The following is a 27,976-nucleotide window of genomic DNA, read 5'->3' as shown; positions in this document are numbered from 1 at the left end:
TTAAAAATAAACTTTTGATTGAAGTTAAAAAACTAACTATAATACACCACTCTCCTCTTACTACGTCCATCTTTGTTGAGAGTTGCAAGAGAATGACTGGATATGGCAGTGAGGGGAGGAGCTATATAGCAGCTCTGCTGTGGGTGATCCTCTTGCAACTTCCTGTTGGGAAGGAGAATATCCCACAAGTAATGGATGATCCGTGGACTGGATACACTTAACAAGAGAAAAATCAGCGCCAAGAATGACGCAAAAAATTGAAGCATTTTCAGCCCCCGCGAGCCTAACAGCCCACAGGGAAAAAAGTCAATTTGAAAACAACAATTTTAAAGGTAAGAAAAAAATTGAATATTCATATGCATTAACCCAATAATGAAACTGACTGTCTGAGATAAGGAATATTGATCATCCTGAATCAAGGCAAATATAAGTTTAAAGACATATATTTAGAACTTTATATATAAAGTGCCCAACCATAGCTTAGAGTGTCACAGAAAATAAGACTTACTTACCCCAGGACACTCATCTACATATAGTAGATAGCCAAACCAGTACTGAAACGAGAATCAGTAGAGGTCATGGTATATATAAGAGTATATCGTCGATCTGAAAAGGGAGGTAAGAGATGAATCTCTACGACCGATAACAGAGAACCTATGAAATAGATCCCGTAGAAGGAGACCATTGAATTCAAATAGGCAATACTCTCTTCACATCCCTCTGACATTCACTGCACTCTGAGAGGAAAACCGGGCTCCAGCCTGCTGCGAAGCGCATATCAACGTAGAATCTAGCACAAACTTACTTCACCACCTCCACGGGAGGCAAAGTTTGTAAAACTGAATTGTGGGTGTGGTGAGGGGTGTATTTATAGGCAATTTGAGGTTTAGGAAACTTTGCCCCTCCTGGTAGGAATGTATATCCCATACGTCACTAGCTCATGGACTCTTGCTAATTACATAAAAGAAATATAAGTACAATACATATATTTAGAACTTTATATAAATGCATAAAGTGCCAAACCTTAGCTGAGGTGTCTTTAAGAAATATAAACATACTTTCCAAAAGACACCCATCCACATATAGCAGATAGCCAAACCAGTACTGAAACAGTTATCAGTAGAGGTAATGGTATATGAGAGTATATCGTTGATCTGAAAAGGGAGGTATGAGATGAATCTCTACGACCGATAATAGAGAACCTATGAAAAAGACCCCGTTAGGAAAATCATTGCATTTAATAGGTAATACTCTCTACGTCCCTCTGACATTCGCTGTACTCTGAGAGGAATCAGGCTTCAAAATGCTGAGAAGCGCATGTCGACATAGAAATCTTAGCACAAACTTACTTCACCACCTCCATAGGATGCAAAGTTTGTAAAACTGAATTGTGGGTGTGGTGAGGGGTGTATTTATAGGTATTTTGAGGTTTGGGAAACTTTGCCCCTCCTGGTAGGATTGTTTATCCCATACGTCACTAGGTCATGGACTCTTGCCAATTACATGAAATAAAGTAACATTCGGCGTCATCACGAGCCTAAGCCCACAATTATTATTATTATTTTTTTTTTAAAAACAGACTCCAAGTTACAACTGGAACCTCAGGTAAGCCTAAAAACGCCCATAAACATAATTTCCATGCTGAAACTGTTAGACTGCAAAGGGAAATACACAGACCTGACTCATGGCAAATATATACAATATACATTTAAAACTTTATAAGATAAAGTGCCAAACATAGCTGAGAGTGTCTTAAAAAATGATATATACTTACCAGAAGACACCCATCCACATATAGCAGACAGCCAAACCAGTACTAAAACATATCAGCAGAGGTAATGGTAGAGGAGTATAATGTCTATCTGTAAAGCGAGGCAGCAGATGAATCCCTGCGACCGATTTACAGAGAGAGCCTTAGAATAGATTTCCCATAGGGGAAAACATGGCATCATTTAGGCAATACTCCATTCACATCCCTCAAGCACTGTACTTTGAGAGGAACTGGGTTTCAATATGCTTAGAAGCGCCTATCACAGAGGAAAATCAAGCACCACTTGCTTCACCACCTCCATGAAAGGCAAAGTTTGTAAAACTAAGATATGAGTGAGGTGGGAGGTGTATTTATAGGCATTTTGAGGTTTGGGAAACTTTGCCACCTCCTGGTAGGAATGTATATCCCATACGTCACTAGCTCATGGACTCTTGCCACTTACATGAAAGAAAGAAGCATAGAGCATATGGAGCTTGCCAATATTGCTTTTTAAATTTAGATAAACTTTGTGAAAAGTGTAAACATGTTCTTTACAAGCACATAAACCTACATGGTTCAGATATGAGAAAAACATGCACAAAATAAAACATTTTTTACAAGTTTATTTACATACAAGATACAGTTCATAAGAATGCAAACCGTTTTTTCAAATTTAGCCACCAGTATTATTTTTCCAGTATTGTGCTTTCAAAATTTCTTTAGACAAGCAGCACTAAGCTTTTTTTGTTTAAATAAAGATTAACCTGTGGCTTCTCCTTTCAGAAAAAGGAATACATATTCTTTATTCAGGAACTGTCAAAAACAAAAAACGAAACATATAAAAATACAAACAAAATATGTAGTGTTATTTTAGAAAAAAGATTCAGGAATCTCAATACTAGAGAGAGCATGGAAAAATAAAGCACTTTTTTTTTCTACATTAAAACTAAGCCTCTGGCTATGAATAAATATTTATATAATGTCTTAAAATGCCATTGAGGACACCATTAAAATAACTGTTAATCAGAAGGCCATAAATATTACCATGATTTTATTTAATACATAGCATATAGGTTATTTTGAACTCCTGCAGTTTTATGTTCAGAAACATTGTCTTAAAAAATAAACCTGCTTCTAAAGGAATTGTTTAACAAGTAAATAATAGTGAGACTTATTATTCAGAAAAGCCAGCTCTCTTGAAACTAACACAGTGATAGAAAACCGTTGCATTTGACAAAATTTCTTTCCATAGATGAAGGCAATTTCATAAAAAGCTGACTTCCTTTAACAAGATGTGCGCATACAAAATGTACACAAAAAAATATTCATAATGTAAACTTATATAGTTCAAGAACACAATTATTTGGAAGGAAAGAATTGAATAGAGCTATTTACATATATGGACAATATTTTTGAATTTAACCTAGGTGACTAATCCAACATTATACAAAATTAAATGAAGCCAACTTCACCAAAAATTGCAAACGATTTTGAAGTGCTACAAATGAAAATATGTTGGCAATACAAAGTACCAAGTCTTTAAACAGCCAGCTGCTTCTCAGTTAATGTATTATTATCATTCAACACTTTTAGATGAGGTGAGTTGTTGATCGACTGAAGGTATGGTACTTTCTTTCAAATAAGGATGGGAGGTTTACCATAGAAGGCGATGCAATATTCTGAAACAAATATGGAAAAAGAAAAATTTGTAAAACTGAATAATTGTGGTTTAAAAGGATATACAATCACAAGCCATAATATAAAAAAATAAAAACAGGCCAAATAATCAACCAAGATATTGACATAATTTACGTGAAATCCACCTTCCCAATAGTGTTCACCTTGTGAATGTGATCAGCAGAATCTTTCTTTCCAAGTATGTGTATTTCCCAAATGTCAACAATTACAGCTATCCAAACATTTTCAAAAAAAAAAAAAAAAAAATTATATTAAAAAGGTAAAGATACTGGGAGAGACAAAGTTCTGTGGATATTCTTGGCAAACAGTCTGTGCAAGTTTAATTTCAGTAATGGATGACACTGATGGAATATGTATTAAAGTATACTGGCAATGAGGAATTTCTTGAAAATGTTCAGTCTGTATAATAGGATTGGCTTTAACAACAAAACAAAAAAAAACTCACTACTGAACAGGTCATCTGAAACAGCTGCAACATGTAATTGACCGTCTGGAACCATGTACAAACAACTAGTAGTGGAAAAGTCAAAACATCAATTGTAATTTGTTTAAATTATAGAGAAGTCTCAAACATTATAAAGAACAGGTTAATCAAACATTTGTAAGTAATGTTATTCTAGGTTAACTTTAATGATTCTTGGAAAGTAAGACCAGACCAAAAAAAAAAACAGAAATCAAAACGGAAAAAATAAATAAAATGTTCTAACAACCTCACACAGTGCTCAGATTTATAAACCAATTTCCAGATAAGTGACTAGACTGGTGGGAGTGGTAACATTTATGCCACGCTCACATAATGGTTCAAAGCAGGGTTTCCCTTTTCATGGCCAAGTGTTTCTTGCTGCAGGAAATGTCACTGCTCTCCTCACTCTGTCCTGCACAAACTGCTGTAATCTTATGTGATGATGTATGCGTTTTGCACAACTGGTTAGTAAATCGCGATATTGGGGAGCTGGGTTGACTAACTGCTCCCTTTAACAGATTGGACAAAGGACTTCTAGGTGAACTTGGGCTAAGAACAGAACGTGATCTGGGACTTTGGAGGTTCCCATCAAGAGAATTTGAACGCTGAACGCTAGTGTGTTTAGCTGGTCCATTTAAGGTGAACGTTGAGGAGGAACGAGTAATCTATAAATAGGAATGAATAATAAGTTAAACAAATATGAACACTACATGCAAAATGTGAAAAAGGACTTTAAGGTTTAATACACAAAATTTTATTTCAATACATTTAATATAAAACATATGTATAAAAGAGTTAGAAAATTATTGGACTGCAAGATGTTCCCTTCCTCAATGTGCAATGCCACATTACCATTATCCATACTTGAAGTTTATTAAAGTAGTAAAATTGATTTGGTAACAAAACTCCTGACTCCACTTACATAGCAACACTGATTATATTCCAACCTAATGTATAGCCTGGTTAAAGACAAAGGCAATCATTAGGCGCAACAACATGACTGAACACAGTACAGTCATATATGCTGCAAATTCATGTGAATTGATCAGTAAAAACATTGTTCTCTCTTCCCCCATTCATAACAGTGAACAGAAACACAGGGTGACTTATTGACTTTGCTCCAATAGGCCAGATTTGCACTGTTCACTTAGAATAGCAATTCTCTAGGTGTACCAGATTTCAGATGAGAGAGCACAAAATTAGGACTGAAGATAAAAAGATCCAAAATTACTCATATCTCTTTTAGAGCAAATGGTTATTCCTAACATACTTTAATGTATTTGGCCAATATTTAATGTTACTAAAAGGGACATTAAACACAAATTGTAAGCAGCATGAAAATGTAACTTAATTTCTCAGAATTTTGCAATGAATAATGTAGTTTTATTTTGTCAAATTGTTTTATGCTTTTTCTTTTCACAGATTTCCTTGACCCCTAGAAAAAAACATTAAAAAATCCTTGCTAACCAATAACAAACCAATATCCAGATATAGAATGAACTCTGTTTGCACTTGGGCAGTAAAGGAAGGAGACTGGGAAGCCTGTCCTCTTCTCTTCCCTTAAAGGGATACTAAACCCAATTTTTTTTATTTTACGATAGAGCATGACATTTTAAGCAACTTTCTAATTTACTCCTATTATCAAATTTTCTTCATTCTCTTGGTATCTATTTGAAAAACGAGAAAGGAAAGCTTAGAGGCCGGCCCATTTTTGTTGAGAACCTGGATAGCGCTTTCTTATTGGTGGTTACCTTTAGCCACTAATCGGCAAGCACTATCCAGGGTTCTGAACCTAAAATGGGCCGGCCCTTAGGCTTTCATTCATGTTTTTTAAATAAAGATACCAAGAGAATGACGAAAAAACAAATTATGCTTACCTGATAATTTTCTTTTCTTCAGATGGAAAGAGTCCACAGCTGCATTCATTACTTTTGGGAATTTAGAACCTGGCTGCCAGGAGGAGGCAAAGACACCCCAGCCAAAGGCTTAAATACTCCTACCACTTCCCTCATCCCCCAGTCATTCTGCCGAGGAATAAGGAACAGTAGAAGAAACAGGGTGAAAAGGTGCCAGAAGAAGAAAAATAACAGACGCCCCACAGAAAAAATACGGGCGGGGAGCTGTGAACTCTTTCCATCTGAAGAAAAGAAAATGATCAAGCAAGCATAATTTAAGTTTTTCTTCATAAATGGAAAGAGTCCACAGCTGCAATCATTACTTTTGGGAAAACTATACCCAAGCTATAGGACGACACTGAATGGAAAAATGGGAGGGCACAAGAGGCGGCCCATTCTAAGGGCACCTGGCCTGAAAACCCCATCCCAACAAAATGCCGCTTTGTCCGAAGCGGAGAACAACTTTGAAAAAAAAGGAAAAAGGGAAAAAAGGCTCAAGGACATTGACCCACAGATAAGTCCACAAGCCTTGCTAGTGACCGCAGGAACTAGACTCGATTGAGTCAGACTCCAAGAGACACCGTCCCCAGCAGTCTGTCTCCAAACACACCACTTACTGAAGAAAAGGGAATAAACTACCGTATTCTTTCACAAAGAAGAAAAGGCACAGAGAAAACCTGATTCTACTTGTAAAGCACGGCTAATCCCCCTTAAGGGACTCAAGGCGCCGCTTATTTTATCAACCTCGAAAGGAGGAAAGGCTGAGTAGACCTTGCCACTCTCTGTTTGCTACAGTGCAGAGTAGTCACAGTGCATTAGTATACTGAGCTAGCTTCCAGCTAGCATAAGGAACTCCAGAAAAAAATCCTTAAAAAGGACACGACGACGAGTCCTAAATAAAATCAGAGCAAAAACCTGAGAAACTGGGTCAGGCTAACAGAGACCCAATCCAGTCTCATAGAAACAAGGGGAGGCAACGCCCAGACCCCAGAAATACAGAAACTACGGGATAAGGCCGGGAGTCTGAAACAGAGAGAGGATCTTCCCCTAACACAGTGCAACCGCACTCTAGAAAACAACTGAAGACGAGGGTCCCCAAGTAGCAAAAAGGTATCTCAGAATACCGAAATATTCAGAAGGAAACCTTGTGCAGCAAGCTTAGATAGGTCTGACGAACAACACCTGAAGCAAAAACACTGCACGCTGCAGTCATCTAAAAATGACTCTAAAACTTAAATACTTGCAGGGCAAGTAAAAGCAGCTGAAGATAGGATTCTTCAGATTGCTAAGTATCCACTAATCAGCGGATAACGTCGCAGGCTAAGAGCCGCCAGTCTTTCCCACAAATCTTGAATGTGGAGAAAGGAGAAACATCAAAAAGGCTTACTGTACCTCGAATGCTCCGAGGACGAAATAGCAGAGCAACAGATCTATGATCCTGCTCAAACACCAGACCAGCCCAAGCGACAGACATGTCTGAGACAGGGGGACAGAAGACCCCAACCACAAGCCCCCAGGGAATGGAAGAAAAAAGGGGGGACTCACCCACCCCAACAGAGCTTGGGTGTCAACCCAATCCACTCCTCCAAAATAGGGCACTCCCAAGGAGAACCCCCTGGGACCTGGAACAGAGAAAAGTGCAATAGATCCATAGGAAGAACTGTCACAACTCTTAGAAAGTCTCTACGTAGAGAGATCAATTGCTTCCCCTTACAGAAATAAACCACCTGATCCCACCTCCTACACACAGGGCAGGACAAGGACCCTCCAGAGAGAGGAAACCCCAACTCATAAGGAAGATAAACTATCCCCTCCAAAGGGAAGGGCACAGATAAGAACAGCATACATGTTCACAAGACATGAAACCATAGTATGATCAAAACACGGACCAAATGAAAAATTATCCAGACACCACTGTTGGCCCAACAGAGAAAAAAAAAAAAACCTCCCCATAGAGGAGCACACTCCGTCCAAATGACAATTCAGGCCTTAAAATTTATAACCAGTACCCGAAGGTGGATGAGAACTCTGGCCTACGTGCTTGCAAGCCCAATGCGCTAGCCCCTATGTCGCAACATTGACCGAACGACACCCTCAGGGAACACAAGATACCCCATCTGAAGCAATCAGACCTCGCAGGGGATGAGAACGGGGAAACCCGGAGAACGGGTACAGGACTCACTCGTAAGTCCCAGCCGAAAGGGAAGAGAACACCCTTGGCCAGAGGTAAACACCCCCCAACAAGGTACTAGGCCGCGACAGTCACGCAATTTCTCTAGAGCCCAAAGGCACCAAGGGCGGCACTAAGGGAAATGAAAACAAGAACAGAGTCACCAGAAAGAGTAGAAGAAAGGCTAGTTTCCATAATCCTTTCAGATTAACATTCCAGAAGACCACACCCAAGGCAGAAGAATGCAAAGCATCCCGAACCTAGGCAGAAAAATATCCCCTAAGCAAAAAGCTTGATATGGAGACTACTAACTCCCGAAGGTAGACAGAGCCTCACGGCCTTCACTTCCTAATTAAGTGGCCAAGGCTGCCACAAAAACCGGACTAGGTCCAGAAAATCTCGACCCAAAGGAAGAGAACCTCTAAAAGGAATAAAAGGACACTTTCAAAGAGACCAAGAAAGGCAAAACCGTAAGAACGGTGGTATGAAGGACCTAAATCCTCCAAGCCTCCAACCCACAACGAGGAGGAATACTCTAGATTCCGAAACAAAGCGGAAACAACTGAACACGTTGCCAAGGATCTCAACTGAGTCCCGGCCCACTAGATTGAAAGGCAAATGAGGACTGAACCGATCCCCCATGCCCCTAAGCAACCACGGACCCTCAAGTCCTCTCAGGATGCTAGTTTAAGCTTGTAAAACAAGACAGTCACACAATAATATTGTGATCACTAGGCGTCTCACCGGACCAACCGGATATAAAAAAGAGCCACGTTTCTGAACTAGGCCTCAAAGACAGAAGGACTTGTACCCAGTCAGGACCAGCCTGAAACCAAGGGCACCAGCACTGTCAAGGCCACATAGAGTCTCCCCCGATGATGGAGGGATAAGGAACAGTCAGACAGAATTTTGTAAACAGAGCGAACAAAATCGCGAGTATCAATTCCAGAGAGAAAAGTTCCCTAAGGAAACATCACACAACAATATGAGCTTTAAATCAAATAAAAATCATCCTCACCGGATGAAAATAAAAGATAAGGCAACCTGTAGGTAATCGCCGAGGAAGAACGGACAGACCCGAAGGACTAGCCCAACAGGGGTCCGAGACTTTCAAGCTCAGAACTGGAAAAGGATACACAAATAACCAAGACTATAAGATTACTTCATTCCCTTCTGTCTATGTATGCAAGCCAGTCTAAGAGTAAGACTGAAATCCCTAGACCCATTAAGAGTGGGATCCTCCAGCAATGCCAAAAAAGTGACTTAGTAGGACATGAAGGCGCGCCAGTCTAACGAAAAGGCGCAACATACCTCTGCCGGGACAAAAGGAAACACCGGCCCCGAAGGTTGACCCCCTAAGGCCTCAGGCGCAGTCGCTCCCCCGGAAGGCTGAACTGGACCAGGCGATCCCAGGCCTGACGAGCCCCGGTTAACTCGAAACACAAACAATATTGTAAGCACTCTCCCAGGAGGTGCAGATGTGCCAGCGCCAAAGATATGGCCATGCGGAAATGTGTCGTAATCTCCGGTGGGAACAGGCCACACTCCCTAGAAAGGATAAGTAGCGTTTGGGTTACCTGCATGCATAGTAAGAGCTGATGGTAGGGAACTCGTCTCATGAGAAATAGAATCCCCAGAGACGGATGGCTCAGTGGGCACCCGATTCCCCGATCCCAAGGAACAGAACACTCTAAAATGGCATTTGGAACATAACTGATGGGCATCTATCACCCGGGCCAATTCATATTCTTCGCAAGAATTAGAGTCTGAATCAGAGACATCCGTCTCCAAGAATCCTCCATAACTGGGACACTGCCGCCTCAAAAGAACCAGACCGGGAGATTTCTCCGTTGCCACGCGGTCATCAAAACGGAAATGGGGTTACAAGGTAAATCGTGCAGTCCATGCAAAAGCGCGCCCGACCGAAAACGCTGCATCGCTAGACATAGGCCGTTATGTTCCAAAAAAGCCATGAGCCGAAGCAACACTACACAATCCCTCTCAGGAGATATTAACCCTTGATTCCTAGAATCAAGAAGGAGCCTCATTGAGACCCTATGTTAAAATATCCCCGAAAGGTTGAAGCCCCTCTCGGATAAACAGTTGAAATTACAATACATCCATGATGAAAGTAAAATGAAATGTTCTTACCGGAATGTACACCGTGGAACAGGAACACGGCCCTTCAAGTGTGACAGATAGTAGAGTCGCCTCTGCCATGGACTTGAGAGAAAAAAGTAGGCAGCGAAGCTTGTGGAGCTGTTAATATGAGTCGGGATGGTTTAGCAGAAAGACTCTCCCTGCATCTAACTTTCACCCATGACAGGACTACTTAAAACTCCAGCCCAATGCCGAAGAGTACTACCCTCCATAAGAGACTATCGAAAACTTCTGACACTTCTCTGCCAACCTCCTGGGACGAAACGCAAAGAATGACTGGGGGATGAGGGAAGTGGGAGGAGTATTTAAGCATTTGGCTTGGGTGTCTTTGCCGCTGTGTACTCTTTCCATTTATGAAGAAAATTTATAGGAATAAATTAGAAAGTTGCTTAAAATTGCACGCTCTATCCGAATAATGAAAAAAAATTGGGTTTAGTATCCCTTTAAGGTGGTATAGCACTAATACATTTTAGTTACTTAGTAATATATTTCATATATTCCACTGTATCACAGAAGAGTCCCCCAAAAATCAGCACGCCTAGCAGGTGCGGAATAAAAACCTTGTCTTTGCAACCGTCCCCCGTGAAGCCGGAACTGCCACCGACAAGGGACCAAAGGCAGCTAACCCCAGGGAAACACAGCTATTTGGCTCCTAGAAAAGCTGGCCCAATAAAAAGCCAGAACAAAGGACAAAGGCCGAGGAACCCGGAACGCTGAACTGCCAGGTCCGACCTAGGATCTGTCATCCAGTAACATCCCACAGCGGGATCCAAAAGAAGGAGCCGAGAAAAACTCAGCAGCAACCAGAGGATCAGGAAAAGTCCCCTGTGTCCTACAAAGGTTAAACTAAACCATCATGCAGGAACAGGAATTCCTAGTCCGAGAGACCGAAAGACCTCCCAGGGAATATCCGGACGAGCCGGATAACAAGAGCAAGAGCTCTGCAAAACCCAATCCAAAAGGGAAGAGACTCCCTCACAGAAGACCAAAGCTCTAAAAGTAGCTAGGACTCTTAAGGACGTATAAAGACTCTTGATGGTTAGTCAACCAAGCGACATGGACACGAATGTGCTTGACCAGCGCGGCTAATCCCCTACCAGGGATCAAGCGCCACCTCGTAAAACTACCAGGAGGAGGGAAGGCTGAACAAACCACACCATGGATCAAAACTGTAACCGATCAGGCTACCACGATGCAGAGCACCTTCAGAGTATAGCATTCTGATCTAGCTCTCCAGCTAGTCACGAACCCCAGAAACAAGGGGACAGTGAGGACAAGCTACCCACAGAACACTGCAGGACTCTATACCCCTCAGGATAAACCATAGGGCAGAAATACATGGTTGAGGGTGCTACTTAAAGGGACACTGTACCCAAATTTTTTCTTTTGTGATTCAGATAGAGCATGCAATTTTAAGCAACTTTCTAATGTACTCCTATTATCAAATTTTCTTGGTATTTTTATTTGAAAAGCAAGAATTTTAGTTTAGATGCCAGCCCATTTTTGGTGAACAACCTGAGTTGTCCTTGCTGATTGGACAGCACCAATAAACAAATGCTGTCCATGGTTCTGAATCACAAATTTGCTGGCTCCTTAGCTTAAATGCCTTCTTTTTCAAATAAAGATATCAAGAGAACGAAGAAAAATTGATAACAGAAGTAAATTAGAAAGTTGCTTAAAACTGCATGCTCTATCCGAATCATGAAAGAAAACATTTGGGTTCAGTATCCCTTTAAGCAACAATCCCTAAACCACATGAGAAAGGTCATTAGGACCTATAGATCTCCAGACTACACTGTCAGATGTCCTTAGAGGAACAAAATAATTCCCGAAGGGAAACCAGATCCCCGAAGGTGACCTGTCCCCAGGAGAAACAGAGATAGTCCAGAAGGTCGCAAAACCAGAGACCTCCAACCGAACAAGTCCTAAAAGGACAAATTCTAAAGCCCCCAAAAGGCTAAAACCCTCCCTGACAGGCACTAGGGCCTCGATTCTTCACACCACGTGGAAGGATTACTCCAGCTCCCCACAAAGTGGGAACAACGGAGAGAGACGCAGCATTTTCACTGACCGGTCCCCCGAGAGATAGTTATAAAAAAACAAAACACTCCCAAGAACCACGCAGACCCGAGAGTCCTGGTAAATGCTTAACTGGAAGCAAAATAAACATTCTTGTGAGAAATCGGCGCCCCTACCAGACCAGTTAGTCGCCACGTGTCTGAAAAGTCGCATGACAGCAGAACTGAATCCAAGCAGGGCCAGCCCACAACAGGGTTACCACCGCCAAACAGACTATTCTACTCTCAGAGAGAGGCAGAACATATTTAACAGATTAACATGGAACCAACGTGTTCCAAAGAACTTCAATAGAAGCAAAACCACAAGCATTGATACAAGGAAAAAAAAAAAAAAAAAAAAAGTTCCCACAGGAACTATAAGGAAAACCAAAAATCGTCCTTCCAGACAAAAATTTAAACCAACCGGCAACCAGAAGGTTAACGCCCCCCAAAAAAATGAACAGAAGGCCCGCAGGACCCGTCTAACGGAAAACCTGTTCAACAAAACTGGGAAGGATCTAGAAAACAAGACGTAGAGGAGATTATACCCCCCCCCCCATTTCTAACAAGTTTGTGTCATTGGAAGAAAAAGCTACCGAGTCCCATAACCCATAAGGGTAGGGTCACCCAGTAACCTGAAAACGTGTCTGAGGAAGACACTAAGGCGAGCCCGTCTGTAACGAAAAACACAACACTCTGGAAAGGTTACTTCCCCAGGAGACCCGGGATAATCGGGCACGAGCACAATCGCGAACAAACATCCGGACTCTGCAGTCGAGCCAGCATCAAAAAGATGTAGAAACAAAAACGCGCCACCACCTCCAGGGGGAACAGACTCCCATCCGAGGAGGGAAAGACATAACTTGGGTTACCCACATGTGTAGTATTAAAAGGGAGTGGTAGGGAACTCGCCTCTGGGAGGACAGGTCCCCCAGAGGCAGAAGGCTCAGCAGTCTCTTAAATCCCCAAGCTCGAGGAACAAGAAGCTCTATAACGACCTGAGGAACAAGAAGCTCTATAACGGCCTGAGGAACACACCTGATGGACCTGTGTCCAAGGGTCCGATTCACACTCATCACAGGACGAGGAGTCTGACCCAGAAAGTTGACCCAATTAAACCACAGTATCCTCCATAGTTGGATACTTAAAGTGGACTATAAAACCAAAATAAAAAACAGCACCAGACACCCCCAATGACTGGGGCACTCACCTACTCCTGATAACCAGACTGCAGCAGACTATTACGGGGATTACGCCTCCTGTTTAGCAGGAAGTGGCAAAGAGCAGCACAGCAGAGCTGTATATATAGCTCCTCCCTTCCCTCCACCTCCAGTCATTCGACCGAAGTTGGGAAGAGAAAGGAAAAGCCAAAGGTGCAGAGGTGACTGAAGTTTAACAAAAACATAATTTATGTAAGAACTTACCTGATAAATTCATTTCTTTCATATTAGCAAGAGTCCATGAGCTAGTGACGTATGGGATATACATTCCTACCAGGAGGGGCAAAGTTTCCCAAACCTCAAAATGCCTATAAATACACCCCTCACCACACCCACAAATCAGTTTAACGAATAGCCAAGAAGAGGGGTGATAAGAAAAAAGTGCGAAAGCATAAAAAATAAGGAATTGGAATAATTATGCTTTATACAAAAAACATAATTTATGCTTACCTGATAAATTCCTTTCTCCTGTAGTGTAGTCAGTCCACGGGTCATCCATTACTTATGGGATATTAACTCCTCCCTAACAGGAAGTGCAAGAGGATCACCCAAGCAGAGCTGCTATATAGCTCCTCCCCTCTACGTCACACCCAGTCATTCGACCGAAAACCAAACGAGAAAGGAGAAACTATAGGGTGCAGTGGTGACTGGAATATAATTTAAAATTTAGACCTGCCATAAAAAACAGGGTGGGCCGTGGACTGACTACACTACAGGAGAAAGGAATTTATCAGGTAAGCATAAATTATGTTTTCTCCTGTTAAATGTAGTCAGTCCACGGGTCATCCATTACTTATGGGATACCAATACCAAAGCTAAAGTACACGGATGACGGGAGGGACAGGCAGGATCTTTATACGGAAGGAACCACTGCCTGAAGAACCTTTCTCCCAAAAACAGCCTCAGAAGAAGCAAAAGTGTCAAATTTGTAAAATTTGTAAAAAGTATGAAGAGAAGACCAAGTTGCAGCCTTGCAAATCTGTTCAACAGAGGCCTCATTCTTAAAGGCCCACGTGGAAGCCACAGCTCTCGTAGAATGAGCTGTAATTCTTTCAGGAGGCTGCTGTCCAGCAGTCTCATAGGCTAAACGTATTATGCTACGAAGCCAAAAAGAGAGAGAGGTAGCAGATGCTTTTTGACCTCTCCTCTGTCCAGAATAAACAACAAACAGGGAAGAAGTTTGGCGAAAATCTTTAGTTGCCTGTAAATAAAATTTCAGGGCACGGACTACGTCTAGATTGTGCAGAAGTCGTTCCTTCTTTGAAGAAGGGTTAGGGCACAATGATGGAACAACAATCTCTTGATTGATATTCTTGTTAGTGACTACCGTAGGTAAGAACCCAGGTTTAGTACGCAGAACTACCTTGTCTGAATGAAAAATCAGATAAGGAGAATCACAATGTAAGGCCGATAACTCTACGAGCCGAGGAAATAGCCATTAAAAACAGAACTTTCCAAGATAACAGCTTGATATCAATGAAATGAAGGGGTTCAAACGGAACACCCTGTAAAACGTTAAGAACTAAGTTTAAGCTCCACGGTGGAGCAACAGTCTTAAACACAGGCTTAATCCTGGCCAAAGCCTGACAAAAAGCCTGAACGTCGAACTTCTGACAGACGTTTGTGTAAAAGGATGGACAGAGCTGAGATCTGTCCCTTTAAAGAACTTGCAGATAAACCCTTTTCTAAACCTTCTTGTAGAAAAGACAATATCCTAGGAATCCTAACCTTACTCCATGAGTAACTCTTGGATTCGCACCAGTGTAAATATTTACGCCATATCTTATGGTAAATTTTCCTGGTAACAGGTTTCCTAGCCTGTATTAAGGTATCAATTACTGACTCCGAAAATCCACGCTTTGATAAAATCAAGTGTTCAATCTCCATGCAGTCAGCTTCAGAGAAATTAGATTTTGATGTTTGAAAGGACCCTGAATTAGAAGGTCCTGTCTCAGAGGCAGAGACCAAGGTGGACAGGATGACATGTCCACTAGATCTGCATACCAGGTCCTGCGTGGCCACGCAGGCGCTATTAGAACCACCGATGCTTTCTCCTGTTTGATCCTGGCAATCAATCGAGGAAGCATCGGGAAGGGTGGAAACACATAAGCCATCTTGAAGGTCCAGGGTGCTGTCAGAGCATCTATCAGGATCTATCAGGACCGCTCCCGGGTCCCTGGATCTGGATCCGTAACAATGAAGCTTGGCGTTCTGGCGAGACGCCATGAGATCCATATCTGGTTTGCCCCAACGTCGAAGTATTTGGGCAAAGACCTCCGGATGAAGTTCCCACTCCCCCGGATGAAAAGTCTGGCGACTTAGGAAATCCGCCTCCCAGTTCTCCACGCCTGGGATGTGGATCGCTGACAGGTGGCAAGAGTGAGACTCTGCCCAGCGAATTATCTTTGAAACTTCCATCATCGCTAGGGAACTCCTTGTCCCTCCCTGATGGTTGATGTAAGCCACAGTCGTGATGTTGTCCGACTGAAACCTGATGAACCTCAGAGTTGCTAACTGAGGCCAAGCCAGAAGGGCATTGAGAACTGCTCTCAATTCCAGAATGTTTATTGGAAGAAGACTCTCCTCCTGAGTCCATGATCCCTGAGCCTTCAGGGAATTCCAGACAGCGCCCCAACCTAGTAGGCTGGCGTCTGTTGTTACAATTGTCCAGTCTGGCCTGCTGAAGGGCATCCCTCTGGACAGATGTGGCCGAGAAAGCCACCATAGAAGAGAATCTCTGGTCTCTTGATCCAGATTCAGCATAGGGGACAAATCTGAGTAATCCCCATTCCACTGACTTAGCATGCACAATTGCAGCGGTCTGAGATGTAAGCGTGCAAAAGGTACTACTATGTCCATTGCCGCTACCATTAAGCCGATTACCTCCATGCATTGAGCCACTGACGGGTGTGGAATGGAATGAAGGATCCGGCAAGCATTTAGAAGTTTTGTAAACCTGTCCTCTGTCAGGTAAATCTTCATTTCTACAGAATCTATGAGAGTCCCTAAGAAGGGAACTCTTGTGAGTGGCAATAGAGAACTCTTTTCTTCGTTCACTTTCCACCCATGTGACCTTAGAAATGCCAGTACTAACTCTGTATGAGACTTGGCAGTTTGGAAACTTGACGCTTGTATCAGAATGTCGTCTAGGTACGGAGCTACCGATATTCCTCGCGGTCTTAGTACCGCCAGAAGAGAACCCAGAACCTTTGTTAAGATTCTTGGAGCCGTAGCTAACCCGAAGGGAAGAGCTACAAACTGGTAATGCCTGTCTAGGAAGGCAAACCTTAGATACCGGTAATGATCCTTGTGAATCGGTATGTGAAGGTAGGCATCCTTTAAGTCCACTGTGGTCATGTACTGACCCCTTTGGATCATGGGTAAGATTGTCCGAATAGTTTCCATTTTGAACGATGGAACTCTTAGGAATTTGTTTAGGATCTTTAAATCCAATATTGGTCTGAAGGTTCCTTCTTTCTTGGGAACCACAAACAGATTTGAGTAAAACCCTTGTCCGTGTTCCGACCGCGGAACCGGATGGATCACTCCCATCAGTAAAAGATCTTGTACACAGCGTAGAAACGCCTCTTTCTTTACTTGGTTTGTTGACAACCTTGAGAGATGAAATCTCCCTTGTGGAGGAGAAGCTTTGAAGTCCAGAAGATATCCCTGAGATATGATCTCCAACGCCCAGGGATCCTGGACATCTCTTGCCCAAGCCTGGGCAAAGAGAGAAAGTCTGCCCCCCACTAGATCCGTTTCCGGATCGGGGGCCCTCACTTCATGCTGTCTTAGGGGCAGCAGCAGGTTTTCTGGCCTGCTTGCCCTTGTTCCAGGTCTGGTTAGGTTTCCAGCCTTGTCTGTAGCGAGCAACAGTTCCTTCTTGTTTTGGAGCCGAGGAAGTTGATGCTGCTCCTGCCTTGAAGTTACGAAAGGCACGAAAATTAGACTGTCTAGCCCTTGGTTTGGCTCTGTCTTGAGGCAGAGCATGGCCCTTACCTCCCGTAATGTCAGCGATAATTTCTTTCAAACCGGGCCCGAATAATGACTGCCCCTTGAAAGGTATGTTAAGCAATTTAGATTTAGAAGTCACATCAGCTGACCAGGATTTTAGCCACAGCGCTCTGCGCGCCTGAATGGCGAATCCGGAATTCTTAGCCGTAAGTTTAGTTAAGTGTACTACGGCATCAGAAATAAATGAATTAGCTAGCTTAAGGGTTTTAAGCTTGTGTGTAATCTCATCCAATGGAGCTGTGTCAAGGGTCTCTTCCAGAGACTCAAACCAAAATGCCGCCGCAGCCGTCACAGGCGCAATGCATGCAAGGGGTTGCAATATAAAACCTTGTTGAACAAACATTTTCTTAAGGTAACCCTCTAACTTTTTATCCATTGGATCTGAAAAGGCACAGCTATCCTCCACTGGGATAGTGGTACGCTTAGCTAAAGTAGAAACTGCTCCCTCCACCTTAGGGACCGTTTGCCATAAGTCCTGTGTGGTGGCGTCTATTGGAAACATTTTTCTGAATATAGGAGGGGGTGAGAAAGGCACACCGGGTCTATCCCACTCCTTAGTAACAATTTCAGTAAGTCTTTTAGGTATAGGAAAAACGTCAGTACACGTTGGTACCGCAAAATATTTATCCAACCTACATATTTTCTCTGGGATTGCAACCGTGTTACAATCATTCAGAGCCGCTAACACCTCCCCTAGTAATACACAGAGGTTTTCCAGCTTAAATTTGAAATTTGAAATGTCTGAATCCAGTTTATTTGGATCAGATCCGTCACCCACAGAATGAAGCTCTCCGTCTTCATGTTCTGCAATTTGTGACGCAGTATCAGACATGGCCCTAGCATTATCAGCGCACTCTTTTCTCACCCCAGAGTGGTCTTGTTTACCCCTAAGTTCTGGCAATTTAGATAAAACTTCAGTCATAACATTAGCCATGTCTTGTAAAGTGATTTGTAATGGCCGCCCTGATTTACTTGGCGTTACAATATCACGCACCTCCTGAGCGGGAGATGCAGGTACTGACACGTGAGGCAAGTTAGTCGGCATAACTTCCCCCTCGTTCTCTGGTGAATTTTGCTTAACTTGTACAGATTGGCTTTTATTTAAAGTAGCATCAATGCAATTAGTACATAAATTTCTATTGGGCTCCACCTTGGCCTTTGAACATATTGCACAAAGAGATTCCTCTGTGTCAGACATGTTTAAACAAACTAGCAATTAGACTAGCAAGCTTGGAAAATACTTTTCAAATGAATTTACAAGCAATATAAAAAACGTTACTGTGCCTTTAAGAAGCACACAAAAAAACTGTCACTTTGATATAACAATGAACAGGATTAGTTATAGCAATCAATTTTCACATGAAAAGCATTAATTTAGCAAAGGATAGCACCCATCAGCAAATGGATTAATAACCCCTTAGTACTAAAAAACGATTGACAAATCAAATAAATACGTTTTTTATCACAGTCAAAGCACAGTCTCACAGGTCTGCTGTGAGTGATTACCTCCCTCAAACTAGTTTTGGAGACCCCTGAGCTCTGTAGAGACGTCCTGGATCATGCAGGGAGAATAAGGAAGACTGTGACTGAATTTTTAATGCGTAGTAAAAGCGCCAAAATAGGCCCCTCCCACTCATAATACAGCAGTGGGGAAGCTCAGTAAACTGATTTTATTCAAAATAAACGACAGCCAAGTGGAAAATAATGCCCATAAATTTTTACCAAGTACCTCAGAGAGAAAAACGATTAACCTGCCAGTAAACGTTTTCAAAATATGAATAATAATAAAAGCCTGTTGCTAGTTGCTATCACTGCAGAAAGGCTATAAGTCATATGCATATCGTATTTTCTTAGTGAAGTGCCATTCCCCAGAAATACTTTAGTGCCAACATACATACATAACAGCCTGATACCAGTTGCTACTACTGCATTTAAGGCTGTACTTACATTATATTGGTATTAGCAGTATTTTCTCAGTCAATTCCATTCCTTAGAAAATAATATACTGCAACATACCTCTTTGCAGGTGAACCCTGCCTGCTGTCCCCTGTTCTGAAGTTACCTCGCTCCTCAGAATGGCCGAGAACAGCAAATGGATCTTAGTTACGTCCGCTAAGATCATACACAAACTCAGGTAGATTCTTCTTCTAATACTGCCTGAGAAGAAACAACACACTCCGGTGCTGTTTAAAACAACAAACTTTTGATTGAAGTAATAAAAAACTAAATTTAATAACCACACTCCTCTCAAACATCCTATCTATTAGTTAGGTGCAAGAGAATGACTGGGTGTGACGTAGAGGGGAGGAGCTATATAGCAGCTCTGCTTGGGTGATCCTCTTGCACTTCCTGTTAGGGAGGAGTTAATATCCCATAAGTAATGGATGACCCGTGGACTGACTACACTTAACAGGAGAAAAATCATAACCACCACAAAAAAGGGTGGGCCTCATGGACTCTTGCTAATATGAAAGAAATGAATTTATCAGGTAAGTTCTTACATAAATTATGTTTTCTTTCATGTAATTAGCAAGAGTCCATGAGCTAGTGACTTATGGGATAATGACTACCCAAGATGTGGATCTTTCCACGCAAGAGTCACTAGAGAGGGAGGGATAAAATAAAGACAGCCAATTCCTGCTGAAAATAATCCACACCCAAAATAAAGTTTAAATGAAAACATAAGCAGAAGATTCAAACTGAAACAGCTGCCTGAAGTACTTTTCTACCAAAAACTGCTTCAGAAGAAGAAAACACATCAAAATGGTAGAATTTAGTAAAAGTATGCAAAGAAGACCAAGTTGCTGCTTTGCAAATTTGATCAACCGAAGCTTCATTCCTAAACGCCCAGGAAGTAGAAACTGACCTAGTAGAATGAGCTGTAATCCTCTGAGGCGGAGTTATACCCGACTCAACATATGCATGATGAATTAAAGATTTCAACCAAGATGCCAAAGAAATTGCAAAAGCTTTCTGGCCTTTTCTAGAACCGGAAAAGATGACAAATAGACTAGAAGTCTTTCGGAAAGTCTTAGTAGCTTCAACATAATATTTCAAAGCTCTAACAACATCCAAAGAATGCAATGATTTCTCCTTAGAATTCTTAGGATTAGGGCAAAATGAAGGAACTACAATTTCTCTACTAATGTTGTTGGAATTCACAACCTTAGGTAAAAATTCAAAAGAAGTTCGCAACACTGCCTTATCCTGATGAAAAATCAGAAAAGGAGACTCACAAGAAAGAGCAGACAATTCAGAGACTCTTCTGGCAGAAGAGATGGCCAAAAGGAACAAAACTTTCCAAGAAAGTAATTTAATGTCCAATGAATGTATAGGTTCAAACGGAGGAGCTTGAAGAGCCCCCAGAACCAAATTCAAACTCCAAGGAGGAGAAATTGACTTAATGACAGGTTTAATACGAACCAAGGCTTGTACAAAACAATGAATATCAGGAAGATTAGCAATCTTTCTGTGAAAAAGAACAGAAAGAGCAGAGATTTGACCTTTCAAGGAACTTGCGGACAAACCTTTATCTAAACCATCCTGAAGAAACTGTAAAATTCTCGGAATTCTAAAAGAATGCCAGGAAAAATGATGAGGACACCAAGAAATATAAGTCTTCCAGACTCTATAATATATCTCTCTAGATACAGATTTACGAGCCTGTAACATAGTATTAATCACAGAGTCAGAGAAACCTCTTTGACCAAGAATCAAGCGTTCAATCTCCATACCTTTAAATTTAAGGATTTGAGATCCTGATGGAAAAAAGGACCTTGCGACAGAAGGTCTGGTCTTAACGGAAGAGGCCATCCGGACAAGATCCGCATACCAAAACCTGTGAGGCCATGCTGGAGCTACCAGCAGAACAAACGAGCATTCCTTCAGAATCTTGGAGATTACTCTGGGAAGAAGAACTAGAGGCGGAAAGATATAGGCAGGATGATACTTCCAAGGAAGTGATAATGCATCCACTGCTTCCGCCTGAGGATCCCGGGATCTGGACAGATACCTGGGAAGTTTCTTGTTTAGATGAGAAGCCATCAGATCTATTTCTGGAAGTTCCCACATTTGAACAATCTGAAGAAATACCTCTGGGTGAAGAGACCATTCGCCCGGATGCAACGTTTGGCGACTGAGATAATCCGCTTCCCAATTGTCTATTCCTGGAATATGAACCGCAGAGATTAGACAGGAGCTGGATTCCGCCCAAACCAGAATTCGAGATACTTCTTTCATAGCTAGAGGACTGTGAGTCCCTCCTTGATGATTGATGTATGCCACAGTTGTGACATTGTCTGTCTGAAAACAAATGAACGATTCTCTCTTCAGAAGAGGCCAAGACTGAAGAGCTCTGAAAATTGCATGGAGTTCCAAAATATTGATCGGTAATCTCACCTCCTAAGATTCCAAAACCCCTTGTGCTGTCAGAGACCCCCACACAGCTCCCCAACCTGTAAGACTTGTAGGGCTGCAACCAACGATTATTTTCATAATCGATTAATCGGCCGATTATTTTTTCGATTAATCGACTAATCGGATAAAAAGAGAATCAATAATAGTTTTCTATATTTTAAATAAAATCCACATAATGAGTGTTACAAATATAAACTTCAGACTAAAACTTTACATTAACACAACTTCAATTTTTAAACAGCAGAGCACAGTTTTATAATTAAACAAAACAACAAACTGTTTGAAAAGAGGCAGAACTAGAAAGAGACTATCACTGTTAATAACATTCTGTTATTCACTCTTTCAGAAACTTTGCATTGAAATGCAAAAATCTCAACATGTCCACATGCTTCTGGCTAAGGCTGGTTCTCTATTTGCAGCTATATTTCCTGCAGCAGAGAAAAGGCTGTTGAAGTGTACAAGTAGGGTTTTTGCCAATTTCACCACAGTGGGATATTTATTCTTTGTTAGCTCGTCACCAATGCTAAGTGTTTTCTACTTTGACAAGGGGCCTCTCAATAAAGTAACCCTTGACTTCATTCTAACATAAAAATATCTTGAATATCTATATGCAATGTAAATAACCAGTTCTAAGGTTAGGGGAAATATGTAGTCCGCTCTAAAAATAACGAATATATACTTATAAAGGTTGAATCTGGTAAATATTATCACAATGTATTAAAAATATAAAAAAAACAATAAAAAACAATCAAAAGCGCTAAGAACTGTATATCAATAACAGGACAAAGCCTTACACATTTATTTATACAGTACATATAATCAGCAATAGCAAGCAATATGTTAATAATTGTGCAAACAGATAATAGTGCACAACAATTTAAATAACTCCCATCAATCTAGGGGCAAGGTGTAAACAACAAGCTTGGCACTATATCATGAAAAGCATAGTTCCAAATCACCAGATTTAATATAAACAATCCAAATGATGACTATTATATCTGGGTTGCACATAAGCCAGGGGTAGTTGTAAACGTATACTGTCCTGAAAAAGTGAAAAGTAAAATGTCTGTAGACGTCCTTTAGGCTAAGGACATACCCATAAAACACAATACCATGTGCAGGAGTTCATTGGAGTGAAGCAGCTGGTGTTGTGCACAGACCAACTAATTGCAAACCAACTAATCGATTAATCGATTATGAGATTCGTTGACAACTATTTTAATAATCGATTATTATCGATTATGACGATTAGTTGTTGCAGCTCTAAAGACTTGCATCTGTTGAAATTACAGTCCAGGTCGGAAGAACAAAAGAAGCCCCCTGAACTAAACGATGGTCATCTGTCCACCACGTCAGAGAGTGTCGTACAATCGGTTTTAAAGATATTAATTGAGATATCTTCGTGTAATCCCTGCACCACTGGTTCAGAATACAGAGCTGAAGAGGCCGCATGTGAAAACGAGCAAAGGGGATCGCGTCCGATGCCGCAGTCATAAGACCTAGAATTTCCATGCATAAGGCTACCGAAGGGAAAGATTGTGACTGAAGGTTTAGACAAGCTGATATCAACTTTAGATGTCTCATGTCTATCATAGTCATGGATACTAAATCTATCTGAAAACCTAAAAAGGTTACCTAAGTCTGAGGAATCAATGAACTTTTTGGTAAATTGATCCTCCAACCATGATGTTGAAGAAACAACACAAGTCGATTCAAATGATATAATGCTAAATATGAAGACTGAGCAAGTACCAAGATATCGTCCAAATAAGGAATACCACAATACCCTGTTCTCTGATTACAGACAGAAGGGCACCGAGAACCTTCGTAAAAAATTCTTGGAGCTGTAGCTAGGCCAAACGGCAGAGCCGCAAACTGGTAATGCTTATCTAGGAAAGAGAATCTCAGAAACTGATAGTGATCTGGATGAATCGGAATATGCAGATATGCATCCTGTAAATCTATAGTAGACATATAATGCCCTTGTTGAACAAAAGGCAGCATAGTCCTTACAGTTACCATTTTGAATGTTGGTATCCTTACATAACGATTCAATATTTTTAGATCCAGAACTGGTCTGAAGTAATTTTCCTTCTTTGGTATAATGAAGAGATTTGAATAAAACCCCAGTCCCTGTTCCAGAACTGGAACTGGCAAAATTACTCCAGTCAACTCTAGATCTGAAACACATTTCAGAAATGCTTGAGCCTTCGCTGGGTTTACTGGGACACGGGAAAGAAAAAATCTCTTTGCAGGAGGCCTTATCTTGAAGCCAATTCTGTACCCTTCCGAAACAATGTTCTGAATCCAAAGATTGTGAACGGAATTGATCCAAATTTCTTAGAAAAAACGTAATCTGCCCCCTACCAGCTGAGCTGGAATGAGGGTCGCACCTTCATGTGGACTTAGGAGCTGGCTTTGATTTTCTAAAAGGCTTGGATTTATTCCAGACTGGAGATGGTTTCCAAACTGATACCGCTCCTGAGGATGAACGATCAGGTTTTTGTTCCTTGTTGTGACAAAAGGAATGAAAATGATCATTACCCTGGAAAGAAAGGGAAAGCAGAGTAGACTTAGAAGACATAACAGCATTCCAAGTCTTAAGCCATAAAGCTCTTCTAGCTAAAATAGCTAGAGACATATACCTGACATCAACTCTAATGATATCAAAGATGGCATTACAAATAAAATTATTAGCATGTTGAAGAATAAAAAATGCTATGAGAATTATAATCTGTTACTTGTTGCGCTAAAGCTTCTAACCAAAAGATGAAGCTGCAGCAACATCCGCTAAAGATATAGCAGGTCTAAGAAGATTACCTGAACACAAGTAAGCTTTTCTTAGAAAGGATTCAATTTTCCTATCTAAAGGATCCTTAAGGAAGTACCATCTGCCGTAGGAATAGTACGCTTAACAAGAGTAGAGACAGCCCCATCAACTTTAGGGATTTTGTCCCAAAACTCTAATCTGTCAGATGGCACAGGATATAATTGCTTAAAACCTTTAGAAGGAGTAAATGAATTACCCAAATTATTCCATTCCCTGGAAATTACTTCAGAAATAGCACTAGGGACAGGAAAAACTTCTGGAATAACTACAGGAGATTTAAAAACCTTATCTAAACGTTTAGATTTAGTATCAAGAGGACCAGAATCCTCAATTTCTAATGCAATTAAAACTTCTTTAAGTAAAGAACGAATAAATTTCATTTTAAATAAATATGAAGATTTATCAGCATCAACCTCTGAGACAGAATCCTCTGAACCAGAAGAACCATTATCAGAATCAGAATGATGATGTTCATTTAAAAATTCATCTGAAAAATGAGAAGTTTTAAAAGACTTTTTACATTTACTAGAAGGAGGAATAACAGACATAGCCTTCTTAATGGATTTAAAAACAAAATCTCTTATGTTATCAGGAACACTCTGAGTATTAGATGTTGACAGAACAGCAACAGGTAATGTAACAGTACTTAAAGGAAATATTATCTGCATAAACAGTTTGTCATGACAAAACAGTACAAACAACAGCTGGAGGAACAGATACCATAAGTTTATAGTAGATAAACTTAGCTTTGGTAGCTCCAGCCCCAGGCAGGGATATTCCAGAAGTATCTTCTGACTCAGCTTCAATGTGGGACATCTTGCAATATGTAATAGAAAAAAACAACATATAAAGCAAAATTGATCAAATTCCTTAAATGACAGTTTCAGGAATGGGAAAAAAATGCCAGTGAATAAGCTTCTAGCAACCAGAAGCAAAAAATCAATGAGACTTAAATAATGTGGAGACAAAAGTGACGCCCATATTTTTTCGCGCCAAAAAAAGACGCCCACATTATTTGGCGCCTAAATGCTTTTGGCGCCAAAAATGACGCCACATCCGGAACGCCGACACTTTTGGCGCAAAAGAACGTAAAAAATGACGCAACTTCCGGCGACACGTATGACGCCGGAAACAGAAAATAATTTTTGCGCCAAAAAAGTCCGCGCCAAAAATGACGCAATAAAATGAAGCATTTTCAGCCCCCGCGAGCCTAACAGCCTACAGGGAAAATCAAATTTTTAAGGTAAGAAAAAAACATAATTTATGTAAGAACTTACCTGATAAATTCATTTCTTTCATATTAACAAGAGTCCATGAGCTAGTGACGTATGGGATATACATTCCTACCAGGAGGGGCAAAGTTTCCCAAACCTTAAAATGCCTATAAATACACCCCTCACCACACCCACAAATCAGTTTAACGAATAGCCAAGAAGTGGGGTGATAAGAAAAAAGTGCGAAGCATATAAAATAAGGAATTGGAATAATTGTGCTTTATACAAAAAAATCATAACCACCACAAAAAAGGGTGGGCCTCATGGACTCTTGTTAATATGAAAGAAATGAATTTATCAGGTAAGTTCTTACATAAATTATGTTTTCTTTCATGTAATTAACAAGAGTCCATGAGCTAGTGACGTATGGGATAATGACTACCCAAGATGTGGATCTTTCCACACAAGAGTCACTAGAGAGGGAGGGATAAAATAAAGACAGCCAATTCCTGCTGAAAATAATCCACACCCAAAATAAAGTTTAATGAAAAACATAAGCAGAAGATTCAAACCGAAACCACTGCCTGAAGTACCTTTCTACCAAAAACTGCTTCAGAAGAAGAGAATACATCAAAATGGTAGAATTTAGTAAAAGTATGCAAAGAGGACCAAGTCGCTGCTTTGCAAATCTGATCAACTGAAGCTTCATTCCTAAACGCCCAGGAAGTAGAAACTGACCTAGTAGAATGAGCTGTAATCCTCTGAGGCGGAGTCTTACCCGATTTAACATAGGCAAGATGAATTAAAGATTTCAACCAGGATGCCAAAGAAATGGCAGAAGCTTTCTGGCCTTTTCTAGAACCAGAAAAGATGACAAATAGACTAGAAGTCTTTCGGAAAGATTTAGTAGCTTCAACATAATATTTCAAAGCTCTAACAACATCCAAAGAATGTAACGATTTCTCCTTAGAATTCTTAGGATTAGGACATAATGAAGGAACCACGATTTCTCTACTAATGTTGTTGGAATTCACAACCTTAGGTAAAAATTCAAAAGAAGTTCGCAACACCGCCTTATCCTGATGAAAAATCAGAAAAGGAGACTCACAAGAAAGAGCAGATAATTCAGAAACTCTTCTGGCAGAAGAGATGGCCAAAAGGAACAAAACTTTCCAAGAAAGCAATTTAATGTCCAATGAATGCATAGGTTCAAACGGAGGAGCTTGAAGAGCTCCCAGAACCAAATTCAAACTCCATGGAGGAGAAATTGACTTAATGACAGGTTTTATACGAACCAAAGCTTGTACAAAACAATGAATATCAGGAAGAATAGCAATCTTTCTGTGAAAAAGAACAGAAAGAGCAGAGATTTGTCCTTTCAAGGAACTTGCGGACAAACCCTTATCTAAACCATCCTGAAGAAATTGTAATATTCTCGGAATTCTAAAAGAATACCAAGAAAAATGATGAGTAAGACACCAAGAAATATAAGTCTTCCAGACTCTATAATATATCTCTCTAGATACAGATTTACGAGCCTGTAACATAGTATCAATCACAGAGTCAGAGAAACCTCTTTGACTAAGAATCAAGCGTTCAATCTCCATACCTTTAAATTTAAGGATTTCAGATCCGGATGGAAAAAAGGACCTTGCGACAGAAGGTCTGGTCTTAACGGAAGAGTCCATGGTTGGCAAGATGCCATCCGGACAAGATCCGCATACCAAAACCTGTGAGGCCATGCCGGAGCTATTAGCAGAACAAACGAGCATTCCCTCAGAATCTTGGAGATTACTCTTGGAAGGAGAACTAGAGGCGGAAAGATATAGGCAGGATGATACTTCCAAGGAAGTGATAATGCATCCACTGCCTCCGCCTGAGGATCCCGGGATCTGGACAGATACCTGGGAAGTTTCTTGTTTAGATGAGAGGCCATCAGATCTATCTCTGGAAGCCCCCACATTTGAACAATCTGAAGAAATACCTCTGGGTGAAGAGACCATTCGCCCGGATGCAACGTTTGGCGACTGAGATAATCCGCTTCCCAATTGTCTACACCTGGGATATGAACCGCAGAGATTAGACAGGA

General features: G+C 41.0%; 1 protein-coding gene across 1 annotated transcript in view; it reads right to left on the bottom strand.

Annotated features, from left to right (window-relative positions):
• Positions 1-2,358: 2,358 nt before the first annotated feature.
• Positions 2,359-27,976, bottom strand: part of ECT2 (epithelial cell transforming 2) — an 847,530-nt gene continuing 821,912 nt past the window's right edge. Inside the window, exon 23 of the mRNA XM_053711823.1 lies at positions 2,359-3,429. Coding sequence (XP_053567798.1) covers positions 3,340-3,429 — 90 coding nt within the window. The 3' untranslated portion in view covers positions 2,359-3,339. The remainder of the gene's footprint in view (positions 3,430-27,976) is intronic.

This window comes from Bombina bombina, chromosome 4 (assembly GCF_027579735.1).
Source record: "Bombina bombina isolate aBomBom1 chromosome 4, aBomBom1.pri, whole genome shotgun sequence".
Taxonomy (NCBI): Eukaryota; Metazoa; Chordata; class Amphibia; order Anura; family Bombinatoridae; genus Bombina; species Bombina bombina.
The sequence above is the reverse complement of the archived record's forward strand: the minus strand, read 5'-3'. Positions and strand labels throughout refer to the sequence as shown.